This window comes from Melanostigma gelatinosum (genome assembly GCF_949748355.1).
Source record: "Melanostigma gelatinosum genome assembly, chromosome: 8".
In the NCBI taxonomy this organism is placed as follows: Eukaryota; Metazoa; Chordata; class Actinopteri; order Perciformes; family Zoarcidae; genus Melanostigma; species Melanostigma gelatinosum.
This window is the reverse complement of record NC_136641.1, coordinates 21563242-21585422: the sequence shown is the minus strand read 5'-3', so window position 1 is coordinate 21585422 and position 22181 is coordinate 21563242. Positions and strand designations below refer to the sequence as shown.

The 22181-nt window shown below is 42.0% G+C and overlaps 2 protein-coding genes across 2 annotated transcripts in view; both read right to left on the bottom strand.

Moving 5' to 3' along the window:
• Positions 1–490: 490 nt before the first annotated feature.
• aurkaip1 (aurora kinase A interacting protein 1) lies at positions 491–2311 on the bottom strand. Its single transcript, XM_079273297.1, has 4 exons — positions 2245–2311; positions 1666–1765; positions 1109–1554; positions 491–818 (listed from the first exon to the last, which is right to left on the bottom strand). Exons 2-4 carry the CDS (start codon positions 1709–1711, stop codon positions 702–704), a joined length of 609 nt encoding a protein of 202 aa, XP_079129423.1. The 5' UTR covers positions 1712–1765; positions 2245–2311; the 3' UTR covers positions 491–701.
• A 1519-nt stretch (positions 2312–3830) lies between these two features.
• LOC306781099 (rap1 GTPase-activating protein 1-like) overlaps positions 3831–22181 on the bottom strand; it is a 36388-nt gene continuing 18037 nt past the window's right edge. The window contains exons 3-24 of the mRNA XM_079273786.1: positions 18450–18485; positions 17392–17439; positions 16904–16942; positions 16590–16781; positions 15393–15496; positions 14338–14416; positions 14184–14237; positions 13712–13795; positions 12380–12480; positions 12074–12203; positions 11095–11250; positions 10940–11011; positions 10726–10812; positions 10494–10634; positions 9420–9551; positions 7174–7283; positions 6870–6992; positions 6550–6685; positions 6351–6462; positions 6126–6205; positions 5909–5950; positions 3831–5621 (exon numbers count right to left, since the gene is read on the bottom strand). Coding sequence (XP_079129912.1) covers positions 5942–5950; positions 6126–6205; positions 6351–6462; positions 6550–6685; positions 6870–6992; positions 7174–7283; positions 9420–9551; positions 10494–10634; positions 10726–10812; positions 10940–11011; positions 11095–11250; positions 12074–12203; positions 12380–12480; positions 13712–13795; positions 14184–14237; positions 14338–14416; positions 15393–15496; positions 16590–16781; positions 16904–16942; positions 17392–17439; positions 18450–18467 — 2007 coding nt within the window. The 5' untranslated portion in view covers positions 18468–18485 and the 3' untranslated portion in view covers positions 3831–5621; positions 5909–5941. The remainder of the gene's footprint in view (positions 5622–5908; positions 5951–6125; positions 6206–6350; positions 6463–6549; positions 6686–6869; positions 6993–7173; positions 7284–9419; positions 9552–10493; positions 10635–10725; positions 10813–10939; positions 11012–11094; positions 11251–12073; positions 12204–12379; positions 12481–13711; positions 13796–14183; positions 14238–14337; positions 14417–15392; positions 15497–16589; positions 16782–16903; positions 16943–17391; positions 17440–18449; positions 18486–22181) is intronic.

The following is a 22181-nucleotide window of genomic DNA, read 5'->3' as shown; positions in this document are numbered from 1 at the left end:
GGGTAAAACTGGCTTATATTTTCAAACCTTATCAACTGAGAGAAGAAATGCTTTTTATACATCGAACTCTTCGTTTATTTAAGATATCGTTAATTTATATGGTTGAAGAAATTGTAAACAAGCCCTTTGGGAAAACTTCCACATGAGGAAGGGATTATGAAGGATCCTTCCTCATTTCCCCCCTTTCTGGTCTTTGGATTGCTGGTTTCTGAATCAAAGTAACTTTACTTCATACAGCTTTTATTGTACAGAATATATGTTTAAATGGTCACACATTCGGTTGAGATTGTTGTGCTTGTTTCTGATTTAGTTGTGCCGTTAAGATTTCGAAAGTAAACTAAGTCACCACTGACAGAAGAAATTCCAGGGTTAATCCATTTTTTTCAGATTTTGCACAATGCTGCCATCCATAGTAAGAAAAGAAAACTGTAAGATGTCCTCTCAGCCTAAAATAAGGCCAACAGAAAATGACAACACACCATGTCTCGGGCTTGAGAGAGAATGATCTTTATTAGATTCTGTACACTTCGTTAAAAATAATTGTACACAGGTAATATCTCCTTATCACTGAAACATGCTTCGACTAAGCTGCAAAGAACGGAGAGAGGGCTCATTGTTTTAACTGCAGTGTGTGGTGTGAGGTGTGCAGAGCCATCCTGTGTGAGGGATGTGACCCAAACTTGATTAACTGTCAGTGTTTCTCAGTCTCTTTTGTTTCCATGCTGTTTAATGAAGATCTTAGGTGCACTCCATCCTTCTGGAGCCTTCTTCAGTCCAGCTCGTGTCCAAATCCTCTTCAGATCCTCCTCAAATCGTTTCTGCACAGGACAAACACACACAGTTGGCCGTGGTTTACGGAAAAAATTCGATTGTAATTTGAGCACAAATCTTACAGCAATTATACACTAAATAAACATGTTTCATGTTCAGTCAAAATGTATTTCATACATCATGATAAAATACGTTCACTAACACAGATACAGATAAATACTACCATTTGTGCAATGCTATCAAATTATCAGATATTAATTGGCTAAACATTAAGAAATAATCTGTCTAGTCAGCGTCACAGGATCCTTTCTTATATCTAAAGAGAGGAAACTCTCACCTGCTTTTTTTTCCCCCTGCCTTCTTGCACTCTCCTCCTCAAGAACTTAGTCCGTTTAAGCAGTTTCTTGTATTTATGTCGGTTCATCTTCCGCCGTCGGATCTTCAGAACATTCTTACAGCTAAGGGGTGTTGCTGAACCCTCTCCATCCTCCAACACGGGGACAGAGATGGGTGGCAGCACCTTCTCTTCCAGCAGCCCTGCGTCCTCCAGCAGGGAAGGGAGAGAGTAGCGCAGGGAGAGCCAGCTCTCCAGAGGACTCACTGACATTTTACGTGGCACAAGAGCCTCGTCCAGTTCTGGCTCAAGTTGTACCCATCGAGGAGGAGGTGTGTTGTCCGCTGCCGTGGAGTAGTTTCTCAGTTTTTGTTGTAGCGAAGAGCAGTAAGCAGGAAGAACCGGTTGTACACATCCCTTCAAAATGTCTCCATGACCTTGAAGTGCACCTGGTCATTAAGAAAAAAATATGTATTATATCTTGAGTTACATACTTCAACTGGAATATAGTTTAAGATGAATTCAATGGATGAATAGATAAGATTTTTGTTCATACTTACACGTTGCTCTACGTAATAAACGGGGGACAACCCTTGAAGTAAACATCGTTAATTATCATCCAGATAAAGTCATCAGGGATGAGTTGACTGGTCACTGGTCCTGTGGGCAATGCGCAAAGCACAGAGTGATGGTCATAACTCTCCCATAAAGCTTTAAAACTAGCAGTGAAAATATTAATGAATAAATGGGATACACACATGGGGAAAAGCACAACAAAAAAAAGTCAGTAGCTTGAGGTAACATATGTCAACATGTCCAAACTCTGGGTTAGCGACCACCATTATAACTGATGTCCTAAACTAACGTTACAAGAAAAAATATGAAATGCACTAACGCTACTAGGAGAATGTAAAAATATTCAATATTAACATAAACTGACAAAAATTAAACTTATTTTCTAGATGGAGGTGTCCCCCTTCGGCTTGTTGCTAATGCTAGCTAGCAATGTCGATCCGCTTTAGACTTGAAAGTCACGATATTATCACAAAAAAGATTAGAGTGAAGAATGTTTCAACCATCAGCTATCTGACAACATGAATACCGTTATTTAACCCATTTTATAAACAGTGTTACGATACCTGATATTCGTTTGACCGGGATTTTCGTCTTCAATGTGACTCGAGAAGACAACTTCCGGCTTGAGCAACACAAAGTTAATGCGTTTCCTGTTTCTCAGAGCGAACAACGGTTCCGCCGGAGCAGTTCGATCCTCTGAGAGAGCGAATGAGAACCAATTTGGCTTTACATAACAATAATAATAATGATAATGATGACAATAATAATCAGAAGAAGAAGAAGAAGAAGAAAACACATATAACTAAATAAGTAATAATTGTACTTGTACTTACTATTGTTCTACATTTAGAAATAAGATACATACAACCTAATTAGAGACATTCTTTCTCAACATTATATTACAGTGTGGACCTATGATTAGCAACATGAATGGTGGGTGCAAATGAACCTGTTCCCATGAGGATTAATAATTTTAAAAATGACATGTTTGAGCCAATCTAACAAAAAATACAAATCCAGACAAACATTCATTTTGTGACTTATTGTGGGCCTACAATTTATTAGCTTTTCAAATGTTTTATAACATCTTTTAAACTGAATGTGTCAACTGAGAAACCAGTAATTTAGGAACTACAGAGGTGGATGGAGCTGTCTGTTAACTTTAATCACAATGACCACATACCTCTCACATAAATATCTGCAGAAAAACATGTCATCAGTATTCACCTCAGCAAACATTTGAAAATAAAAACGGACTCCTGCAGCCCAGAAGAAATACATGAAACAGAAAAGTCTACTTGTGGCAAGTGGGGTTCGTCTCAATGTAGTCAGATGACATGCATAAACACCAGATGAGTAAAGGAGGGTGTGGAATGTAAACAGTTTTATGCAAAATACAAAAAAATAATAAAAATAATAAAAATAATTTGGAAATGACAGGTATGACATGAATAGATAAGCTGCAAAATAAATATTGAGAATATATATCATATTTTATGCACTAAAATCCCCAAATTCGGTTCATCTGTGTTTCCAGTATAACCAGGCTGTATATTAGCATGCATAGTATGTGCAGTGTGTTTAAAACATCTGCCAGGATAACATCAACCCAGCATGCCCCAGGGCTCTTACAGCACACTCACTCACAGAGCAACTACCGACGTCTACGCATAAAAACTGACCTTCACTTTGTACATTGACCTTTTTTACGAATGCTTCTGCACATAGTCAAGCACCTATTTGCATAACGCATAACGTATTCAGGACAGGACATTCTTTGCCGTTTGTGTTGTTTTCACATTGTAGAACTGCACATTTGTAACCCTATTTATGAAGTGTAACATATTATCCATTCCTTGATCTTTTTGTGAACCAATACATTTGGAAAGCCAAATTCAGTCATAACTCAGTTTTACATCCTTTTGACTCATTAAAACCCAATGTTGTTTTCTTCCATGCCACACGGTTGCACAAGAAGGGAAGCCTCCACTTTTAGATTGCTCTAGTTTTACATACTTGTGGGTAGCCACATCAAATCATTTATTTATGGGGCTTTCTCGCTTTGCTTTCATTAAGATGGTGGGAAGTGGAACATCTACAGTTTGTAGACATATATCACAGCAGGGATTTTCTCAATGAGGCATTCAGAATGTTGTATTTGTGTGCAAAAAAAACACAGAATACAGAGTTTATCTTGCGTGACGTGATGCAGGGCAAAATAATAGTTGTAAAATAGACTGTAAAGTTCTCCGGGCATTTATTTACAATAAAAACAACAACAAAACATTAATTTCATTGAAAATCCTGCTGCCGATTTGCTTCACTATCTATACTTACACCATCAGTTTGTGATGATAAGGCATCTGAAATGATCAGCAGGACATACTGTGAGATTTCCCTTTTACAGAACAGTCTGTAAACAACATCGTTTTAAAATATTGCTCTTCTACAAAACTCTTTTCTCAAAATAATATGCAAAGTAAGGGAGAAATAAAACAACAATGTATTGATAACTTGGCAGTAATTTCAAGATATTGGTCAATCCCATTTTAAATGAATAGCCTATACATTACACACGATTTACTCCAACTAAATACCTATTTACAAAATCAGTATTTGTATTTCGAGTTATTTTCTCACTTTAAAAGCAAATACATATTCACTATTTATTGCAGGTGCATTGCAAATGTACTGCACTGAAAGACACCTGACCCTTGGAAAAGAGAGAGCTTTACAGATGACAACATTATAATTTACTCCAAAGCAACACATACAGAATAAGCAAATGGCATGATGCTGAATGTCGAGAGGGAGGTACAGTTGAACAGAAATACACCATGAATGCCACTTCAACAGGAACCAAATCAATAAATAAAACCATATTTCAGTAAGAAAAAACTTAGAACATAATGTAGAGACTCCTCACCGACAGACAAGCGGGCCAGAGCAGTTAGATCAGTCATGGATGGATACATCCATACATACGATACAGACGGTGCTGAAGTATAACTGCAATGCAACACCATTTTCTAAGAAACTAGTGTGCTTAAAAGTGAATCTGAATCGATTAGTTTTATAATCAATCTAATACTGCAATTCCATTACGCAGTACAAGCGAATAAAAAAAACGAGGTAAAATAAATCTGAGGGAGAAAGGAATTGCATGTCGAAGTTTTAAGGCCATTTCATACGATACATTGCTCTCTTCACTGTAAGTTTGAAATCTAATCTTGCGGCGATTTGGGTTGTGTTAGAGCACAATTGTTTTTGCTGCAGCTACACAGTCCTTATATTTGGACTTTACCCAGAAATCAATATAATCACATTTAACGGCACAGCACAGTTCAATATTACATAAGAGGTTTTGTTTGAAAATACCCATAGTTGATGCTGAATATTTTGTATTATGTACACATTAGAGATCTTTATTGAGTGGTATTGGTAAAACCATCCAGGCAATTATCTTCTCTACAGTATGTTGCAGCAAACGTCCTTCTCGAAATCTCTACAAAGAGCTCAATGGCACTGTCTTTACCCTGTATATCCAGCACACCTGGGCTTCAACAAGACAAACTCAACCAAAGTTATATATTTTACAAATAAAACTATTACATTTGTAGATTAAAAAAAAATGTGCACTTTTGAAACAAAAGGTGTGGTAAAAAACAACAACAACAACATACAGCTTGGCAACAGATGTTTGAACAGGCAAAGAAAAGAGTGGAAGGAAACAGCACTGTGCAAAAGCTGGCCCGTCTTTGTGCCTCGTCCTCCCCAGTGTCCTCCAGGTTTCTGGATATGCTGCACTCTTGCCCTCACTGAGCAGCAGACTGGCCAAGCCCCACCTGCTTTTCCTCTTCTTTCTCATCTTCTCATCATCGGTCATGGCAAACGCCTGCACTCGTCTCACCTCCCAGAGGGATTGTGATTCATGGGAATGCTTTGGGGATAAAAGAGATGTCTGGTCAACACTCAACAACTGAATTAATGACTGGAATTGGTTATATGTCAAAATAACAACAATGTGTCTTGATTTGATTTATTTCTCAGTCATCTTGACAAGCATTATGACATTATTACGTAGGAAACGCCTGAATATACATGTAGATATACAGTGCACAAGCAGCATCATTTGTTTTGCTGTGATGTCTATACAGTATATCTGGTCCATTCGTCCATAGTTTAAATACGTGGATTGAGACTATAGTGTACTGAGGAAAGTCTAACCTGAAGATCCAGGATACAACCATATGGGTGGAGCTAACAGTTCTGCAAACAAAGATGCACAAACAGCAATTTAAAAAAAACAAAGGAAAACCACGAAACATCAGCAACAGCACACAAAAAACAATTACAAAAAGATGCAGAGCAACAACGGTAATTCAAAGGTAGCTGGTAATAGTGAAGTAAGAGTTCAGTTTATTCCAGGGTGGGGTTGACTCACCGATGAGGACTGATGATCGTCTGGGCGTTCCAGTTTGATACGCACATCTGTCCCCTTCGCTCGTTCAGGTTTTCCAGGCCCTGAGTGAAAGGTCAACAGTACATGAAACCAGTCCGACACGTCCATCAAAGATCCACTGTGAAATTAGTTATCGGTGAATATTAAAGTGCTTTTCAATTTGAAACATGCTGGAGCTGCTTCTCCAAGCATCAGCGCCTCTCTCACCTGGCGAGCTGCTGCGACTGGTGGTACTGGTGCTGCTGATGCCGTCCTCCAGCCAGGTGCTGTAGCTGAGGGAGTCTCGCTTGTGTGGCGTCCCGGCAGCCGACAAACTCTCCTGGAGCAAAACATGTACATGTATCTATAAGACCTGAAGACAAACCGATGACTGAGAAGCACTTGTTTTGTTACATGTAGCACTCACCATGGCTGTGTCATAGTCCTCTGTGGGCTCTGTCTCATTCTCCTCCACAACACTGGCAAAGCTGCTAGCGTTGGAGGAGGAGCGGGAGAGGTCATGAGCCTCGGGGATGGATGGGGCCCTGCCACCGAGATAAGAACTACACCTTGGGTTATCACTCTCCAGCACAGCCAAACCTGATTTTATCTTATGCATAGGACACAGTCATTCAACATGCTGCCACAGCTGAGGATTGCCCAGCGGTTACACAGGTATGGCAGACACAAGGTGTGAGCAATACATCCAGCATGTGTCCATGTGACACGGCTGTAACATATACACACCTGTTCTTGGCAGTTGGGAGCACCTCCGGAGAGCTCTGATTGGACGAGTTGTCAGACTTGGGGTCTTGAGAGACGTGGCCGCTGTCAGGGGTCTTTTGGGTTATTGGGCAGCTCTCTCTACAGCTACATGAGATCAGGCACAGCAGAGTGTAGAGAGTGTAACATAGAAACACAATCAATGAATGTACATGCACTGACCAGAAGTAAATGTAGTGAATAATACACCTTATTTAGCGATTACATGGCTGACATACAAAAGAGGAAGAAGATCAAATGGGTACACAAAAAGATAGTCTTCTCTCACCTCTTCTCGTGGGCTTCTTGAATGTTTTCTATGCCGATGGCACTGCTTCTCCTGGAGCTGAAAGGACCAGACTTTTTCCTGGTTGGGCTTTTCCCTGGGATTATCAATGACTGCGAGGGAGAGAGGAAAGACAGTCAGAGTCAAAGTACTTGTCATACCTTACATGTTTTTCATTAATATCAAGTTTACCTGAAGAATTTATCAATTTATATATTTATTATTGAGGGGAGGGAATAAATATTTTTGACTGAACTATTCAAATTTCAATTTCTTATTGTAATAATTTGGGGAAATGAGAGGCTAAACAGTATCATTGCTCTCTTCGAGTTGTTACTATGATGGGAAGTTAAAATATGCACTTAGCGGCTTCATGTCAAGCCTGAGTGCCATTCTTTCAGCCAGCGCAGGGCACACTAAGACGGGAGATGAAAGATGGATTTAAAGGCTCCAGGGCATACCACCAAATATGCTTTCTCAGCGATTGCTTTTTTCTTTCGATCTCCTTTTTAGAGATTTAATTAATAAGAACTCGAAAAGCTTTTTCAACTCAATGTGGCCTCACAGAGCAAAAGAAGGATTCTTATTGAAAAATAGTTTCTCTGTTAGGGGGTCACGAAGTCATTAATATCCATCATGTTTAAACGAATAGAGAATTGAACATACTGGAATTGTAATACAGGGTAGAAATAAAAGACGAGAACATAAATTGCAGTCAAGAATATAGGACAGAGAGAACAGAAGAAAATCAACAATATTAGTCAGCAGGGAGTCAAAGGTGGACCCTTAAAATGTGACTTTGACTGTCTATGACTCTATGTGCTACAGCGAGATGACAAAACTGCTTATCTCTTACTACTTTGAATCATTTCTAGATTGTAGTCTATGTCAAATCACAAATATTGGAATTGACAAACCAATCAATCCATGTGAGAATGTGGAGGAAAATATCCATTTCTGCTTTTGTTTTTTTCAATCACAGATTGAGGTAATGCAGTTTATTCAATGTGTCCTGTCTGTAACACACACTAATGCATACTGTGTTACATGCAGAGTGCTGACATGTATAGAGAAAAGTGTTTGATGCAGTGGAGCCATGCAGACAAAAAAAAGAGTAACAAAGTGGAGAAACAAGTAGTTAGAATTAGACATGAACCTCTTCTACTGTTCCTATCCCTATGGCACTGCCTCGACGTCCATATTTACTGGGACTTTTGCCTGGGACAAGCAATGACTGAGCCACACAGGGGGGGGGGAGAGAGAGAGAGAGGGAGAGAGAGAGGTGATGAAGACAGGTGATAAAAAGAAGAGGAGGGTAAAAGGGGGAGAGAAAACATGAGACATAAACAAATATATATATGAGATTACACGCAGTCAGTCATAAACAAAATACAACGCATGTGTTTACTGGAGAATACAAAGAGGGACATGTTGACTCCATGGGTGCAACACAGGCAGCTGGATGGGAGAGAGAAGTGATGAGTCAGTTTTGTGAGCCATATGCCTGCAAGGAAGAGGATGAAGATGACATTAAAATAACAGCAAATGGGGCCATACAGCATGTTACACATTAGGTTGCACAGCAAGCACAGTTATGAGCAAAAAGCAAGATTGAGTTAAGTTCTATACATTGATGTAGCATATTGGTGAATAATAATGTTTTTTTTATTTGAGAAAGTAATCTTAAATGTGATCTAGAGATACTGTATTAATGTGGTTGTCTGTTTCATAATTATTCTTAAATCCATACAAATACCTTCCCACAGCCCCCCAAAGCCCACTCTATTAGTTGAAAATGATTGTGTAACACTCAATGGTTTTGGAGATACAAGGTTATCACTTGCGCACACACACACACACACACACACACACACACATATATACATATAAACAGTACTCAATCCACATTCATTGGAATTCAAGTGAGAAGTTATGAACAATGCTGATGCATGGGGTAAAAACATTAAGTATGAGAAGCAGCTTTAACCTCGGGGAGAAATTCACCTTGTGTCCTAGAAGCATTCAAGTCTACGAGTGTCCAGACACTCCATCCCGTGCTGGCAGACAATGTGAGAGCCAGGTTAAAGACCCAGGCATAAATGCTCCACTCGAGCCCCTTCTCCGTGAGACGTTAGTGCAGCAGGCAAGTGAGGGAGGAGGGGGCATGAACTCTTGAGAGAACTGCTGCGGGAGGCAGAGGGAGCGGGACTTGCCTCACTCGAGACCAGTAGGAGTGGGTCCGTACTTACTATCCCTGGGAATTTGGGGCTCTCTGCGGGTTCGTGGTTAAAGCTGCTGCTGAAGCTAGTGGAGAATGTGAGCGGCTTCTTGAAAGTAAGACCCACGGCATCCATAGACTGGCTCCTGCTGCGCATCACCCGCTACAGAGAGAGACGAGGAGGAGGAGATACATTCAGATGGTGCTGACCCCTGTGGCCCCTCAGCATCGCTGTACGGCATTTGCGGGCCGAGCGGAGCCTCGGGGCGGCGTCTGAACACTGACCACTACAGGCAGAGAGCGCCGGCCTGATGCCAGACAAGGAAGCGACAGAGAACACTGCTAAGCTTTAATGCCCGCAGGGGGGGGGGGGGGCTCAGATGAGTCATTATATTGAGATAGGTGGTAAGAGAAGAGAGGGGAAGCAGAAGTACCAAGTGGCACACAGATGTCTGACCACACACTAAGTTTAAACACAGCCAGGAGAGGTTTGAAGTGTACCTCTTTGCAGGCATGGAGCAGAGTGAAAAGGCAAACGGCATCTGATGGTGAAGGAAATCTATCCATTTGCTTTGTATTCATGACAAACAAAGATGACAGAATCATATAAATAAGGGAGTAGAGACTGAACACTGGAGCATGCGGAGAGCACGGCGGCACAAAACATCAATGAGGCATGAGGAAGAAAAGCTTTGAAGCCAAGAGTGGTGTGTTCCAGCAGGACAGAGCAGCAGAGCTGCGCTTCATTCAAATGAACAGAGATTAAGCAAGATTGATAAACCCTTACAGCCCATAGCTTGCGCATAGATAAGAGCAACCCTGAAAGACTGCCAGAGAGAAGACACCCTTTTTCATATCCGCAGAAGAAGCATCAGACAGCTGATTCAAAAACTGGTTACTGTAACTGTAGATGTCAGTTTTATACTGTTCCTGCGCAGTAACAATGACCTTATAATGGCATTTAAAGGTAGCGATAGACATTGTGGGAAATGTGCATGTAATAATAAATATCGATTTAGTTTCTTTTCTTGTTAGAAGCCGACATTGTCATAAAGTGAAGCTGTCAGTTCAAAGCCCCGGCATCTGCTGCTGCCTCTTCAGTCACCTTGAAGGATTCAAAGAAGCCCCCTCCTCCTGCACTCCCGTTTTCCAGTTTGTCGTCGTCTCCTCCAACACCCATCATGGCCTGGCTGTTCGCATGGAGCTCCTCGTAAAGGGTCTCCAACAAGGCCGACCTCGTTCGTTCCTTACACACACAGGCACACAAAGAGGGGAATGAATGAAGGGATATGTTTAAAGAATGCCAGTAATGTTTTAAATGCTTTGCAACAACCTACCTCTAATTTGGCAAATTTTTCAGCTTTGCAGCAGGCGTACTCTGCATTGATGAGCTTAGTGAAAAGGAATTCATGGAATTCAGGGCTCTGAAAATAGAAGGGCAAAGAGGCAAGACGTCATGTTGTCAGCTACAGTAGCTACGTGACCAAGAGGAGGACAGTGCACTGGCTTAGGGATGCAGTCGTTCAGCTCGCAAGTTGTTCTTTCTCTTACTTTTTTAAAGACTGCAGGGTTTGGGAGGGCGGGGCCAAAGAAAGGTACATCGTCCCGTGCCGTCACTGACACCTAAGAATTAAGAGTAAGATTAGCTTTACTCAAGTGTTTATCACAGGAGGCAAAGCCGGCCCATAGAGAGGGAAATAATTCACCTTGTAGAGGACATTGTCAGAGCAGGGGTTGACCACTTGGACCACAACGTATGCGTGAAGGAAGTTGGAGGCGATCATGTCCGGTACAAAGGGAGTGTTTTCCTCTTGGAATAAGATGGCCACAATGTCGTTCCCTATGTGCCTCTTTCTCTGCAACTGCAACACACACCAGCCAGATATGACATATTCATTCACAGGTTGATTGTCGGATGAGAGAATGCTGATGTCCTGCATTGATTAATATGTATGAATGCTATATTTTATCTGCAGGTTTCCAAAAGCCCAAAATCAGTCAAATGTAATGCTCTTTGGAGTTGAATTTGGAAAAAAATAAGCAGGAGACACTTTAGTCGGCGTTTTAACTAATCGTTGATGAAGCCCAGTCTCATGAAAAGAACACTGTTTTTACACCAGTGACAACACAAGTTGTGAACTGTACAGACAAAGTGCTTTCTCGCCATTCCTCCTCCTCCCTATCTCACAACTGGATGCATTTGAATTCTTGAAACACCACCAGGGAGTGCTGCTTCTCCTGATGACAGCATGAAGGAGCGCTGATTGTCTCAAAGGAGCAGATGCCGAACACCCATTACTGCTGGGGAGACTGAACACATAGCCCTTGCCTCATCTGTGTTTGGACAAGCCACGACAGCAATTGGTGCGAGTGTGTGTGTGTGTGTGCTAATTAATCAGAGCTTGTGTGATTATATGAGGCGGAGAAGGAGGTGTGAGCAATGTGCTTTACGTCACGGAGGGAGGAGTGATGCTCACAATTGCAGACACGGCAGCATACATTTAAAGTGATTCATGTTTACTGCCAGTATGTTATTTATTTGTTGTTTTTTTGCCAATATGTTGCAGGTGTTTGGCACTACAGGGAGGTACATGCAAAGTCTGGTACTAATCACCAGAGCGAACCTGTCTGACTGCTTGTAGTGAATCATGAAAGCTGTGTTAGTCTGGTATTGTATTACAGTACCTGCTGGGTGTCCCCATCTGTGTAAGGCAGCTTTGTGGACACATGGAACATGACCTCTTTGTTACGGTAGTTGCAGTGGACAGATTCAGCGCCAGTTTGCCCATGAGTCACGTCTAACCCTCCACGGAAACTGCAAGCAAACAGAACCGTGTCTAAGAAGATATTCTCCGCCATCACTGCAGTACTATGCCCATCATCAACCCTGTAGCTCGCCTTATGTGATGTGAATTGCGGTTGGCATCATTCTTTGGAATGTATGGTTGAGTATATATCGTGCCTTTAAACCAGAGTTAGATCCTTCCTTACCCTTTAAAGTTGTGCAGCTCAATTTTCTCTCCTAGGAACTCCAGGAATTCTACAAAGGCAGGACTCTCTTCACTGTTGCCAAACAGCTCTTCCTCTGAAGTCTGTAACCGGTAAAAAAACAACAACGCATAAACATCAAGGCTTGGAGGACAACATGATTTCAGCAGTAGCACTGGGGATGACTTCTGTGTGTTACTGTGTGAGATTTTTACAAGTCCAAGTCAAGTCTCAAGTCGTTGAGCTGGAGAGTCCAAGTCAAGTCTCAAGTCGTTGAGTCATTATGTCATCATTATGGTTGTAATAGATGTTCGATCATATGCTGCATGCCATCATTTCTGCTTGGAACACTGCATATCTGAGGAATTCAAAGCATGTGCTGTATCATCACTCCTATTGGTATATGATCACTTTAAACAGGCTATTGTAATGTAAAATGGTACAAAACACAATGAAAACTTTCCTTTAAATAAATAACTGTATTTCGCCTCAGTAAAATGATATGTTACTCAGGGTAACATGAAAATACTGCAACGCTATGAGGCATACAATAGTAACCTATTGTGTAATTACACTTTGGCTCCAACTAATAACAGAAATGTACTGTAAATGAACCCATCATGAGCTAGGTGGGCTTAAGAAAGCTAGTGCAATAGCGATCATCTATGGAAGACATTTGATCATCTCTTGACAGCAAGTGGAGTGTGATGTGAACAAGCCTGCCTCAACACAAACAAAGAAATGACGCCTGGGAAGAAGTTCCTGTTGCTTATTGAGTATTCATGCTTCGTTAACCGTACGCAACATGCCTACTTAACCGTCATGCCTTTCTCCACTCAGCAACCCTTCTGAATAGAAAAATGTCCGGCAGGATGAGAAGAGGACCCTCGCTGCCTTTGTGCGATGGCCCTTGGCTCCTTTACGTTTACATTCATTTCATTTACAACGCAGTTAACAATGTATTTGTCAACTACTGCAGGCTTTAAGGAATCACCAGGGCAGATCTCAACACACTGAGGTCTCCATTCAGAGGTACAAATGCCCTCAGCAAAGCATTCAATAGCTCCTCTACCCCCCCCCCCCCCCCCGCCCCCCTCACAGGAAACAAGAGGGCTGTGATTGCCTCAGAAAATGAGAGTGAGTGTTAAACACAGCTACAGTTACTGTGCTGGACTCAAAGCCACAATTAAGACTGAGCTTCCTTGAAGAAATCAGAAATTGCAGGTCATGCTACATTCTCCTTCTTCACGGGCTGAACACAATGAATACAAGGGATGCACGCACATCGAATGAGCCATATCGGACCCAACGATTAGTCTAAACTTCATAGCTCACCTGTCCATACTTTTGATAAATGACCCCGAACTTGAAATTGTTGTTAATCACATGTTCATCAAAGGTGACAATAAGTCTTGAAGCCTGTAAAAACAGAGAAATAACAAGAAACATCAAAGCTTAGGTTCTCAGTTTTTCTATCAGGTGCCTATATGAACACTGAAACAGATTTAGCTCGTTATAATCATGCCTCCTTTATACTGGCTGTTAAGAGGTGATTGGGGACAGAAATAACAAACCTCATCTTGTACTGAAATGTACACGTTTCTCTGAAGCTAACATGAAGCTTCCTAAATCACAAATCAAGTGGTTGTCTTCTAAAGTCGTTCCCTCCTTTTGTTCACAGTGTTTCCTACGGGCACCTGACTAGTTTTAAGACTTGAATAATTGCAGCCCTATCCTGTAAATCATCAGACGCGTGGGACTGAAACAGACATATCCAGCCGCTGCAACCATACAAACCAGATCTTACTTTGGGATAAAGCACAGGAAAAAAGCGGTCCACATTGACCTCTTCACAGACAAGCTTGGATTAAAAAAAAAGAGAAGAAAGAAACGTTAGAATGTGGTTTGATACAATCACAGCGGACTAATCTCTGCATAATAACAAACACATCTCTTTTTACCTTGGCCATTTGGACCACATTGGGAAACTCTGTCAGACAGGAGATGGGGATCACATCATGGTAGGTTTTCAGCTTGGTCCTGGTGAAGTCATAAAACAATCAGTTTGGTCTCTAAGCCATATAATATGATGCAACATTTCTCGGAAGCTATCAGATGGGAGAGGGATGATCCGGTATGGACCATCATCAAACTTCCCCACCCTCGCCTCTCTTTGCCTTTTCTCCCTCCCTCCCCACTCACCCACTTGCTGGCCTAAATAGTCCATCTGTTACTCTGCTGTGGAAATGACAGCGCTGTTGACACTCTCTCTAGCTTTATGACTCTTATGATAACACCCGTGCTGGCAGGATGCGTTTATCCCGTCATACTGGGCATTTAGGAACAAAGAAAGTGTGTCATTCTGAATACATTTCCTTTCGATCATGAAAATACAGACATTTTGTCTAAACCTCCACATTTGTCACTACAGATTCTGATTTAAATATCTATGTGAATTAGATAAGAGTAGCAACTTTTTCCAAAGCTGGTATATCAAGTGCACCACTCTTTTTTGCGTTGAAGTTGTTGACATCAGCATTCTTCAAACCTATACATTTGTCTTTAAAGTGAGATATGAGAACACAGATGGACTTTATAGTTTTAGATAACATTTTGTCGACAAGCTCTTCCTTTGTATGAAACATCCTGTTGTCAGTTTTCTATCAAGACTTATCTTGTGATTCCTCTGTGTCTGTGTGCAAAAAGAGACTTTGATTTGGAAAAAAAAAAAGATCACGCTTACAAACCGTTCATGCTGTAAATTTCTCCTTTTTTTGGTTTGAACTATTCTCTACTGTATTTTATATGTGAAATGTTTGAACATTTAAAATGCACTCTGATTATGATGATATTTGTGTCTTTTGGATGTGGTTTTTATAGAAGCCATTAAAGGTTTCTACCATACTTTCCATTTCTTTTACGGGATTTGTTTTTATTGTTTTTTTATGTGTGAAACAAATGAAAAAGAATAACTCAGCGATGGTGTACTCCACCATGTATGTGTAATGAGCATTACCTTAGCATTAGACGGAGATGTTCCTGGTCACCAATCACATCGTACTTTAGAGAGAACACCAGATGTCCAAGGGCACTGTCCACCGAATAGTAATTAAAGTGCTCCTGAGGGCACAGTACAAGGATACGGCCATTAGTATCTGTCAGGAACAGACACACACACACACACGCGAACACAGGCGTGACACTTGTGCATGCGCTCCAGTCATAATCCAATCCTTCAAATCTGAGTACCTTTACTAGTTCTGTTGCACTTCGGCTACAGGCAGATCAAATTTGTTCATATTATGCCTGCGCAAGAACAGCTGGCGAAGCCTAATGCGTCTTCATTAGCAACAGTGCATGAGGTGCCAAACGGTGAGGCTGGTGGCTGGTATATTCTATTGGGATATGCTTGTTGCTTCTTCATTTCATTACTTTAATGAGAAAGAAGTGAAATTGATTGTGAAATGTTCTACGAGAGTAATTAGGCTCATTTGAGGAGGAAGGAAGCTGTTATAATGAGGGCGTGCGTGAGTCTGACGTCAGTGATATCTCTTTTAGAGCACACCTTTTAAAAAGCTGAAGATTTGACTTTATTGCTCAATAAACTAGACTGTTTGATGATCCTATCATTATGGTTTTATTGCATGATTGCCGAGATAGAAAATCGAATGCAAAGCAGAGATGAAGATGTACACGCTAAGCTAAGAAGGAGAGCTGGGAATATGCCAAACTGATCAGCAATGGGGGGAGATTTACACAACAACACACACAGCTACTGCATCCAGTTCCTGGAGAGAAAACATAGGCGTGCTGTTCTATCACACCAATCGAACAGGCTAAATAATTTAGTACCATCATCAAAATGTTGGGGAAGATGTGATGAGAACGATGCATCAATTTGTCATGTTTTATGGTTTTGCCCAACGTCAAAGACTTCCTGAATTATGTAGAATTGTGAAGAGTGAAAAACAACCATATGTGCATGAACTTGTTTAAAAAAATGACCTCACTGAATGTTCCATATTCTCTTTGTACTGTATATGTCTTTCCTGTGTTGTCTATTCTTTGTTTTAATCTTAACATCAGTGTTTTCATAAAAGGTCGTCTTTGAGCTTGCTCAGTCTTGTTTTTTTGTGTTTTTATTTATTGTTTGCTTTTTCAAGATGACAAGAAAAAGGAAAATAATGAGATCTGTCTCTATGTTGTGGCTAACCTTGCCCAGAAAGTGTTTCCGGAAGAGTGTCGCTGTTGTATTACGTTCCAGCTTGGTGCGGGTGTTCGGGGACAGCGGCTGCGGCTGTTCCGTTTCCACTGTGTAACTCATCTCATGGTTCGTCCCTTCAATCCAGTAACCCCCAAACTGCGGCAGGAGGATGAGAGGAAAGGGGCTTTTTCTGCCCAACACCTGTCGCAAAGTGCAGAATAACAAGGGTTAAGAAACAGAACGCTGTAGACTTGAACGTGATTTCAGGACACGAATGAAGCACTGATGGGGAAAAGTGCGATGGCAGCACGTCATCGTCCTACCTCGTGGACACTTGGGTACGGAATGTAATCCTCCTCAGTCTGTAAAAGAAAACAACGGAGAAAAAAAGCTTTGTTTCCTCGTCAAAGAACAGAAATAACCACACTGTCCAACTCTGTAATCCCAAAGGACACAGATTCAGAGTAATTGCATAACTGTTATGCAATGAAAATCTGTTTGGCAACAACATAGGAATCAATGCTTGATCAAAGTATTGCTATTATTTGGCACATTGATGGTTTAAAAACATTGTTTTCTTGCTAGGAATTCACCATTTCAGTCCGCAGAGCATATAGCATCAGAGGCTATATGATTCTGAATCCTAACTAATTCTGCTGGTTTAAAAGGCTTCAGAGCATTTCCCCGCATTATGAATAACACTGTGCTGCTGTGTGCTGAAGTAATCAGCCTGGCAGAGCAAGATATGGCGGTCGTGAGACAATGGGCACGTCATGTGAATAACGCCGTGTCTCTGCATGGAGAGTCGAACCTTGAGTGGGGGAGGAAAGCTGCATCGCTGCTCATCCATCCTGTTGCCCTACAAGAGGAGAGGGTGAGATAAGAAAACCAGAGAGAGAACGGGGTCACGCCCAGTCATCAACACAGCGGCCGCTTTCGCAAACAAAGTCAACACAAATATGTTCATTCGTACACTTGTTTTTGATTCGACACACAAAACAATTTACAAAATAATCATGTCCTGAAAGACCACAAAACAAACCAACAGAGAATTATCATCCGCATTACATAATCACACAGTTTTCCCAAGAGATACATTATGCAGCAGGCGACCAAGCAAAGTCAGAGAGGGACAGATGGAAAGATACAGAGAGAGATACATCACAGAGAGCCAAAGACAATTTGGGGATGCTAAAGAGCAGGCATTTGGGAGTGACTGAAACGTCTGTTAGCGCACAGAGGTAGTGTGGCAATAAGACTTCAGGGATTCAAAATATGCTGAGCTGTGAAACACACCTTCACTAGACCTGAGGTGTGTATGCATGAAAGAGAGGCACCACGCAGAGAAAGCCACGGCGTGATACTAAATCAGGGCCAGGCGATGGCGAACTGGCGTCAAAAGGACGGTCACATCGATATGTTGTCTGACTGCGGAAAAAACACAGTCCTGCATCACTCCCATTGCTGAAGAGGAATATTTATTTTTTAAATATTCAGTTGCCAGACGCTGTGGCCACTGAAAGCTATTATGACTGTATTTCGATCAGCAATTTTGAAAAACAATCACCAACTTGTATGTGCGGGATCGCATGATTAGAATGAAGATCAGAAACCAGGAGACAGTTGTTGAGGTGAGATAATAAGCTTACAGCGCTGTCAGCCAGTGTTACAATCAGAATGTTAACAGCTGAGAAACACCTACAACGCTCTGACAAATCTCAATATCCCTCTCGTGTACAGAATGCACAGTGTTGCAGCCGAGGAGAGGGCCAAAGCGCTGCAGAATTAGAAAGAACTCACTGGTTAGTCGCTTGGTGAGTACAGCTCAGAAAGCCGAGACAAAACACGAAGATCAACGCGTCATCTTACCTGCATCTTTTCAATCATTTCAAATAAATCTGGGGTCTGGAGAGAGGAGAGTGAGAGCAGTTGTTGGGAGCTGAGCTTAATTGATTGAGTCTGATTGTTTTGAGTTCGATCCTGTTCAGCACCAAATGCAATGAATATGGAATTATTTCATATGTTATATTTGACAACGGTCATGCATGAAGAATTATTTCTTGTGTATAAACACAAAGAAAAGTGCCGTATGCTACTCTACATAAAAAAGTATAGTCAACAACAATCACAGATATAAAGAACAGGGCAATCCTTTTGTATTTAACCAAAATTAACGTGACATTTTCTGTAGTGGAAACATATAAGCTGTTCAAGTTCACGTTTATCTGCAATAATATGAAATCTGGAAAATGTGTGATATACTACGGCGATAAAACTGTATTAACTTGCAGCATCTCAAACAAAACATTCAGGTCAATTGCTGAAACATTCTGTCAAATATTGAACAAGTCAGTGCTGTATATTAGACGTTGGTAAAAAAAAGTTGGTAAAAATGTTCCGTACGTTGTTCCCACGACTTGCAACAATGCCAACATTCAGACTTAAGTTTACTGAACTAATAACAATGATAATAATTATTATTATCACTTTTACCTGATTGCAGCATGTAATCTCTTGCCTCTCCCTTGTGGTTTGTCACACTATCACACTGCCATTTTCCACATGCCCAATTATTTAGATCCCAACTTCGGCTGTTGAGGTATTGTCCTTTCAAATTTCACAATCAGAACTTGCCCGCATCAGTTGAGCATGACGACTCTACTTACTGCAGAAAAACAGTGAGTTACAACTGTCCATGGAAACGTCGGTCTGAGGTACTTTGGCCAGTAAAACCTGACATCGTCAAACAGTTTGTGTACAGAGCAATCTCATCTTAGCTTTCAGTGTGAGTATGAGTAAAGTCCTCCACCATGTGCAAACAATAGGCTGCCACGAACCCTGACAGTAAATAACCCCGGCTTCGACAACATTAGCTAGAGATTAGAACAAGAGGGGCTGAGCTACATATTGGACTCAAACAACATCTGCATTGGCCATAAAACCATAAATCAGCCCCATACAGCCCCAAAAAGCACAGGTAAGTCTCGTAAAATGTTTGTGTAACGTCATCTGTTTGTTTACACGAAAACAAAAAAACATGTTAATAGAACTAGAAATGTTCCCCTGTTGTCCTCAGTTGTCCTCAGCTCATCACTACAGTAAACAAGCAACATGGACAGGGTTTAGCAGTTGTAACTTCAATCTCAATTTGGAGAGGCAGTAGTCCAAGCCTCTGCAGAAATTGCTGGCAAATGCCTCTTTAGTTTGCCATCTGGTGAAGTTTTCCATCCAGCATGTTTATAAAGTAAAGCTACTTACATGGCTGGGTTTCTTCCAGCGTGCCTTCGTCACCATTGGAGCATTGAAGTGGTTGTCACGACTTTTAGCCATTTCTAACTCTCTTAAAATCCGGCGTCCTGCAGCTTCAAAGGAGGCTTCTCGGCCGACTTCAGGTTTGGATTAAACTTGCTCTCTGATTGCTCTGTGCCGTTGTCGAACTGTCGACAATTTGACAATGTCCCGCTGTGACACCCAAGGTAAAGCTGCAGGTTAGGGAAAGAGTTGGCTCAGACGAAGTTGAAGACAAGATCCACAGGCTCTCCCGGTGTGTGCTTTAAGCATACAACATTATCAGCATGTGTATGTCTCAGGTTGCATGCAAAGGCACCTGCTGCTGGTGCTTGAAGTTTAGAGCAGCAATCCTCTCACTGACGCTCGCGGTCTTGTCCTCTGCTGATCTTTCTCTGTCGCTGTGTAGCAGTGCAGGAAGAAATCTACCCAACATATCATCCACCTCTTTATCACCAACCATATCTTGACTTATGCTGACAGGTGGAGTGCAACTCACTCTCACATGCCCTTAAACAATCTCCTGTTCACAAGAGAGCTATATGGGCAGTCCGGCTACACTATAGGCTCCCAAAAATATAGAATGGGTACAAATGTTGAGAAATTAGGAGATCACAAGCTGGGAAGAAAATGATGTGGAACATTTAAAGAGATGGACAGAGTAAATCTCATTTTAGCAGAAAAAAATGGAGATGACCAGAGTGGAGGAGGTGTGGGGATCCAGAGGGAGCCAGCATTCAGTGCAGGTGTTGGTGCTTAGACCTTTCATCGTGAGAGATAATAGTCTCATCATTATGGCAAGAACATCTCTCTCCTCCAGGCTTTTCAGGTGCAACTCTGTGCGTCCTCACGGAGATAATTTTATCTTTGACCCGCTCCAATAGGCTGAAGTGTATCGTAAGGATGTAGGGGATGTTGTATTTTTCTTTGATGCATGTCCGGTTCTTAGTTCTGGAGGTTTAGGAACCTCACTGTCATCACAAGTTTATGGAGGACAATTGGAAAAAACGTGTGTGTGTGTGTGTGTGTGTGTGTGTGTGTACCGTGGAGCTGTTGTTTAAAGTGTGTTGTTTTAAGCACAGAAGCATCTGAGCATTGTCTTATCTTGAAATACTTTCACTGTTTTCTTTTATTAAATTGGTGATCGGGAACTGCGAGGCAAACTCTGAAGATGATGACCATTATGTGTTTGATATCTCTCAGAAATATGCAGCATTATTAATATGACAATAAAGAGATACTCAGATCTTAACTTTCACTTTTACTTCATCTTTCACTGAAAGGTGCCACGGTGTTGGGCTCTGGCCATATGGCTTAAACATGTGCTGTGGACAAAGACAATCAGGCCTTCACTTTTTCAAGCACAGGTCTCATCCTGACTTGTAGTTTGAGGAGAGCAAAGGGATTTCACACTCAGGTGTGAATTCCCCCCCCCCAAATAACCATGGTAACCGCGGCAATCTCATTGGCCGAGAGCCAAGAGACCCGAGGACCCCTGTGGTTCGGCCACTGTTCTATAAAACTCTCTGCTGCCCCCACCTCATAGCTTTTTCCAACTCTCCCTCCGGGGGTAACAGGAGGCACACACCGCTCTCCTCGCCCGGACCCCCCCCCTGTCCAGGCCACAGAGAATCCAGCTTTTCCCCTTCGACCTCGGTTGAGTTAGGAGGCACACACCGCTCTCCTCGCCCGGACCCCCCCCCCGCTGTCCAGGCCACAGAGAGTCCAGCTTGCCCCGCCAGCGCACGAGGCCACGAGGAAGCAACAGCCCCTCGAACCCTCATCAAACCCTGACAAGCCATTTCGCTGGATGAAACAGCCCGCGATAACGAATCTGCTTCAGCGATCAGTTCAGCGCTTTTTGCTCCTTTTTCTTTTGGTGCACACATTCCGGCGAAGGAAAGACGACAACGCCTCCCTCCTTCACCGACGATTCCCGGTAAGACGCACGGACCACGCCGTCAGCCGAAATTAGATCACCCTCCCTGCCGCGAGGACAGATCACGTCTGCGTTTGCTCCAGCCGAGCCACGCCACGACAGACCGAAACAGCGCCAGCTCAACGCCGCGCTGAGAAGCACCCCCCCCCCTTCCTCTCGAAGAAAAAGGACAACTTTGCTCACGAACCCTTCAACGTTGCAACGAAGCATCTACAAGTAAGATTCTTGGCATTTGGGCATAGCTTAGCTTAAATTAACTTAAGTTTAATTCAGGCCATTCATTTATATGTTGATATTCCCGTGTTTTTGTGCGTTTAAATTACTGTCGCGTGATATTGAGGTATTACGCAATCATTACGGAACTCCTCGCGGAC

Excerpts from the sequence above, each read along its gene's own strand:
- aurkaip1 (XM_079273297.1), bottom strand. The coding sequence starts at position 1,711 with ATGTTTACTTCAAGGGTTGTCCCCCGTTTATTACGTAGAGCAACGT. Across the intron at positions 1,555-1,665 it reads TTTATTACGTAGAGCAACGT|GTGCACTTCAAGGTCATGGA; the intron begins GTAAGTATGAAC and ends CTTAATGACCAG. Across the intron at positions 819-1,108 it reads GCAGGGGGAAAAAAAAGCAG|AAACGATTTGAGGAGGATCT; the intron begins GTGAGAGTTTCC and ends TGTCCTGTGCAG.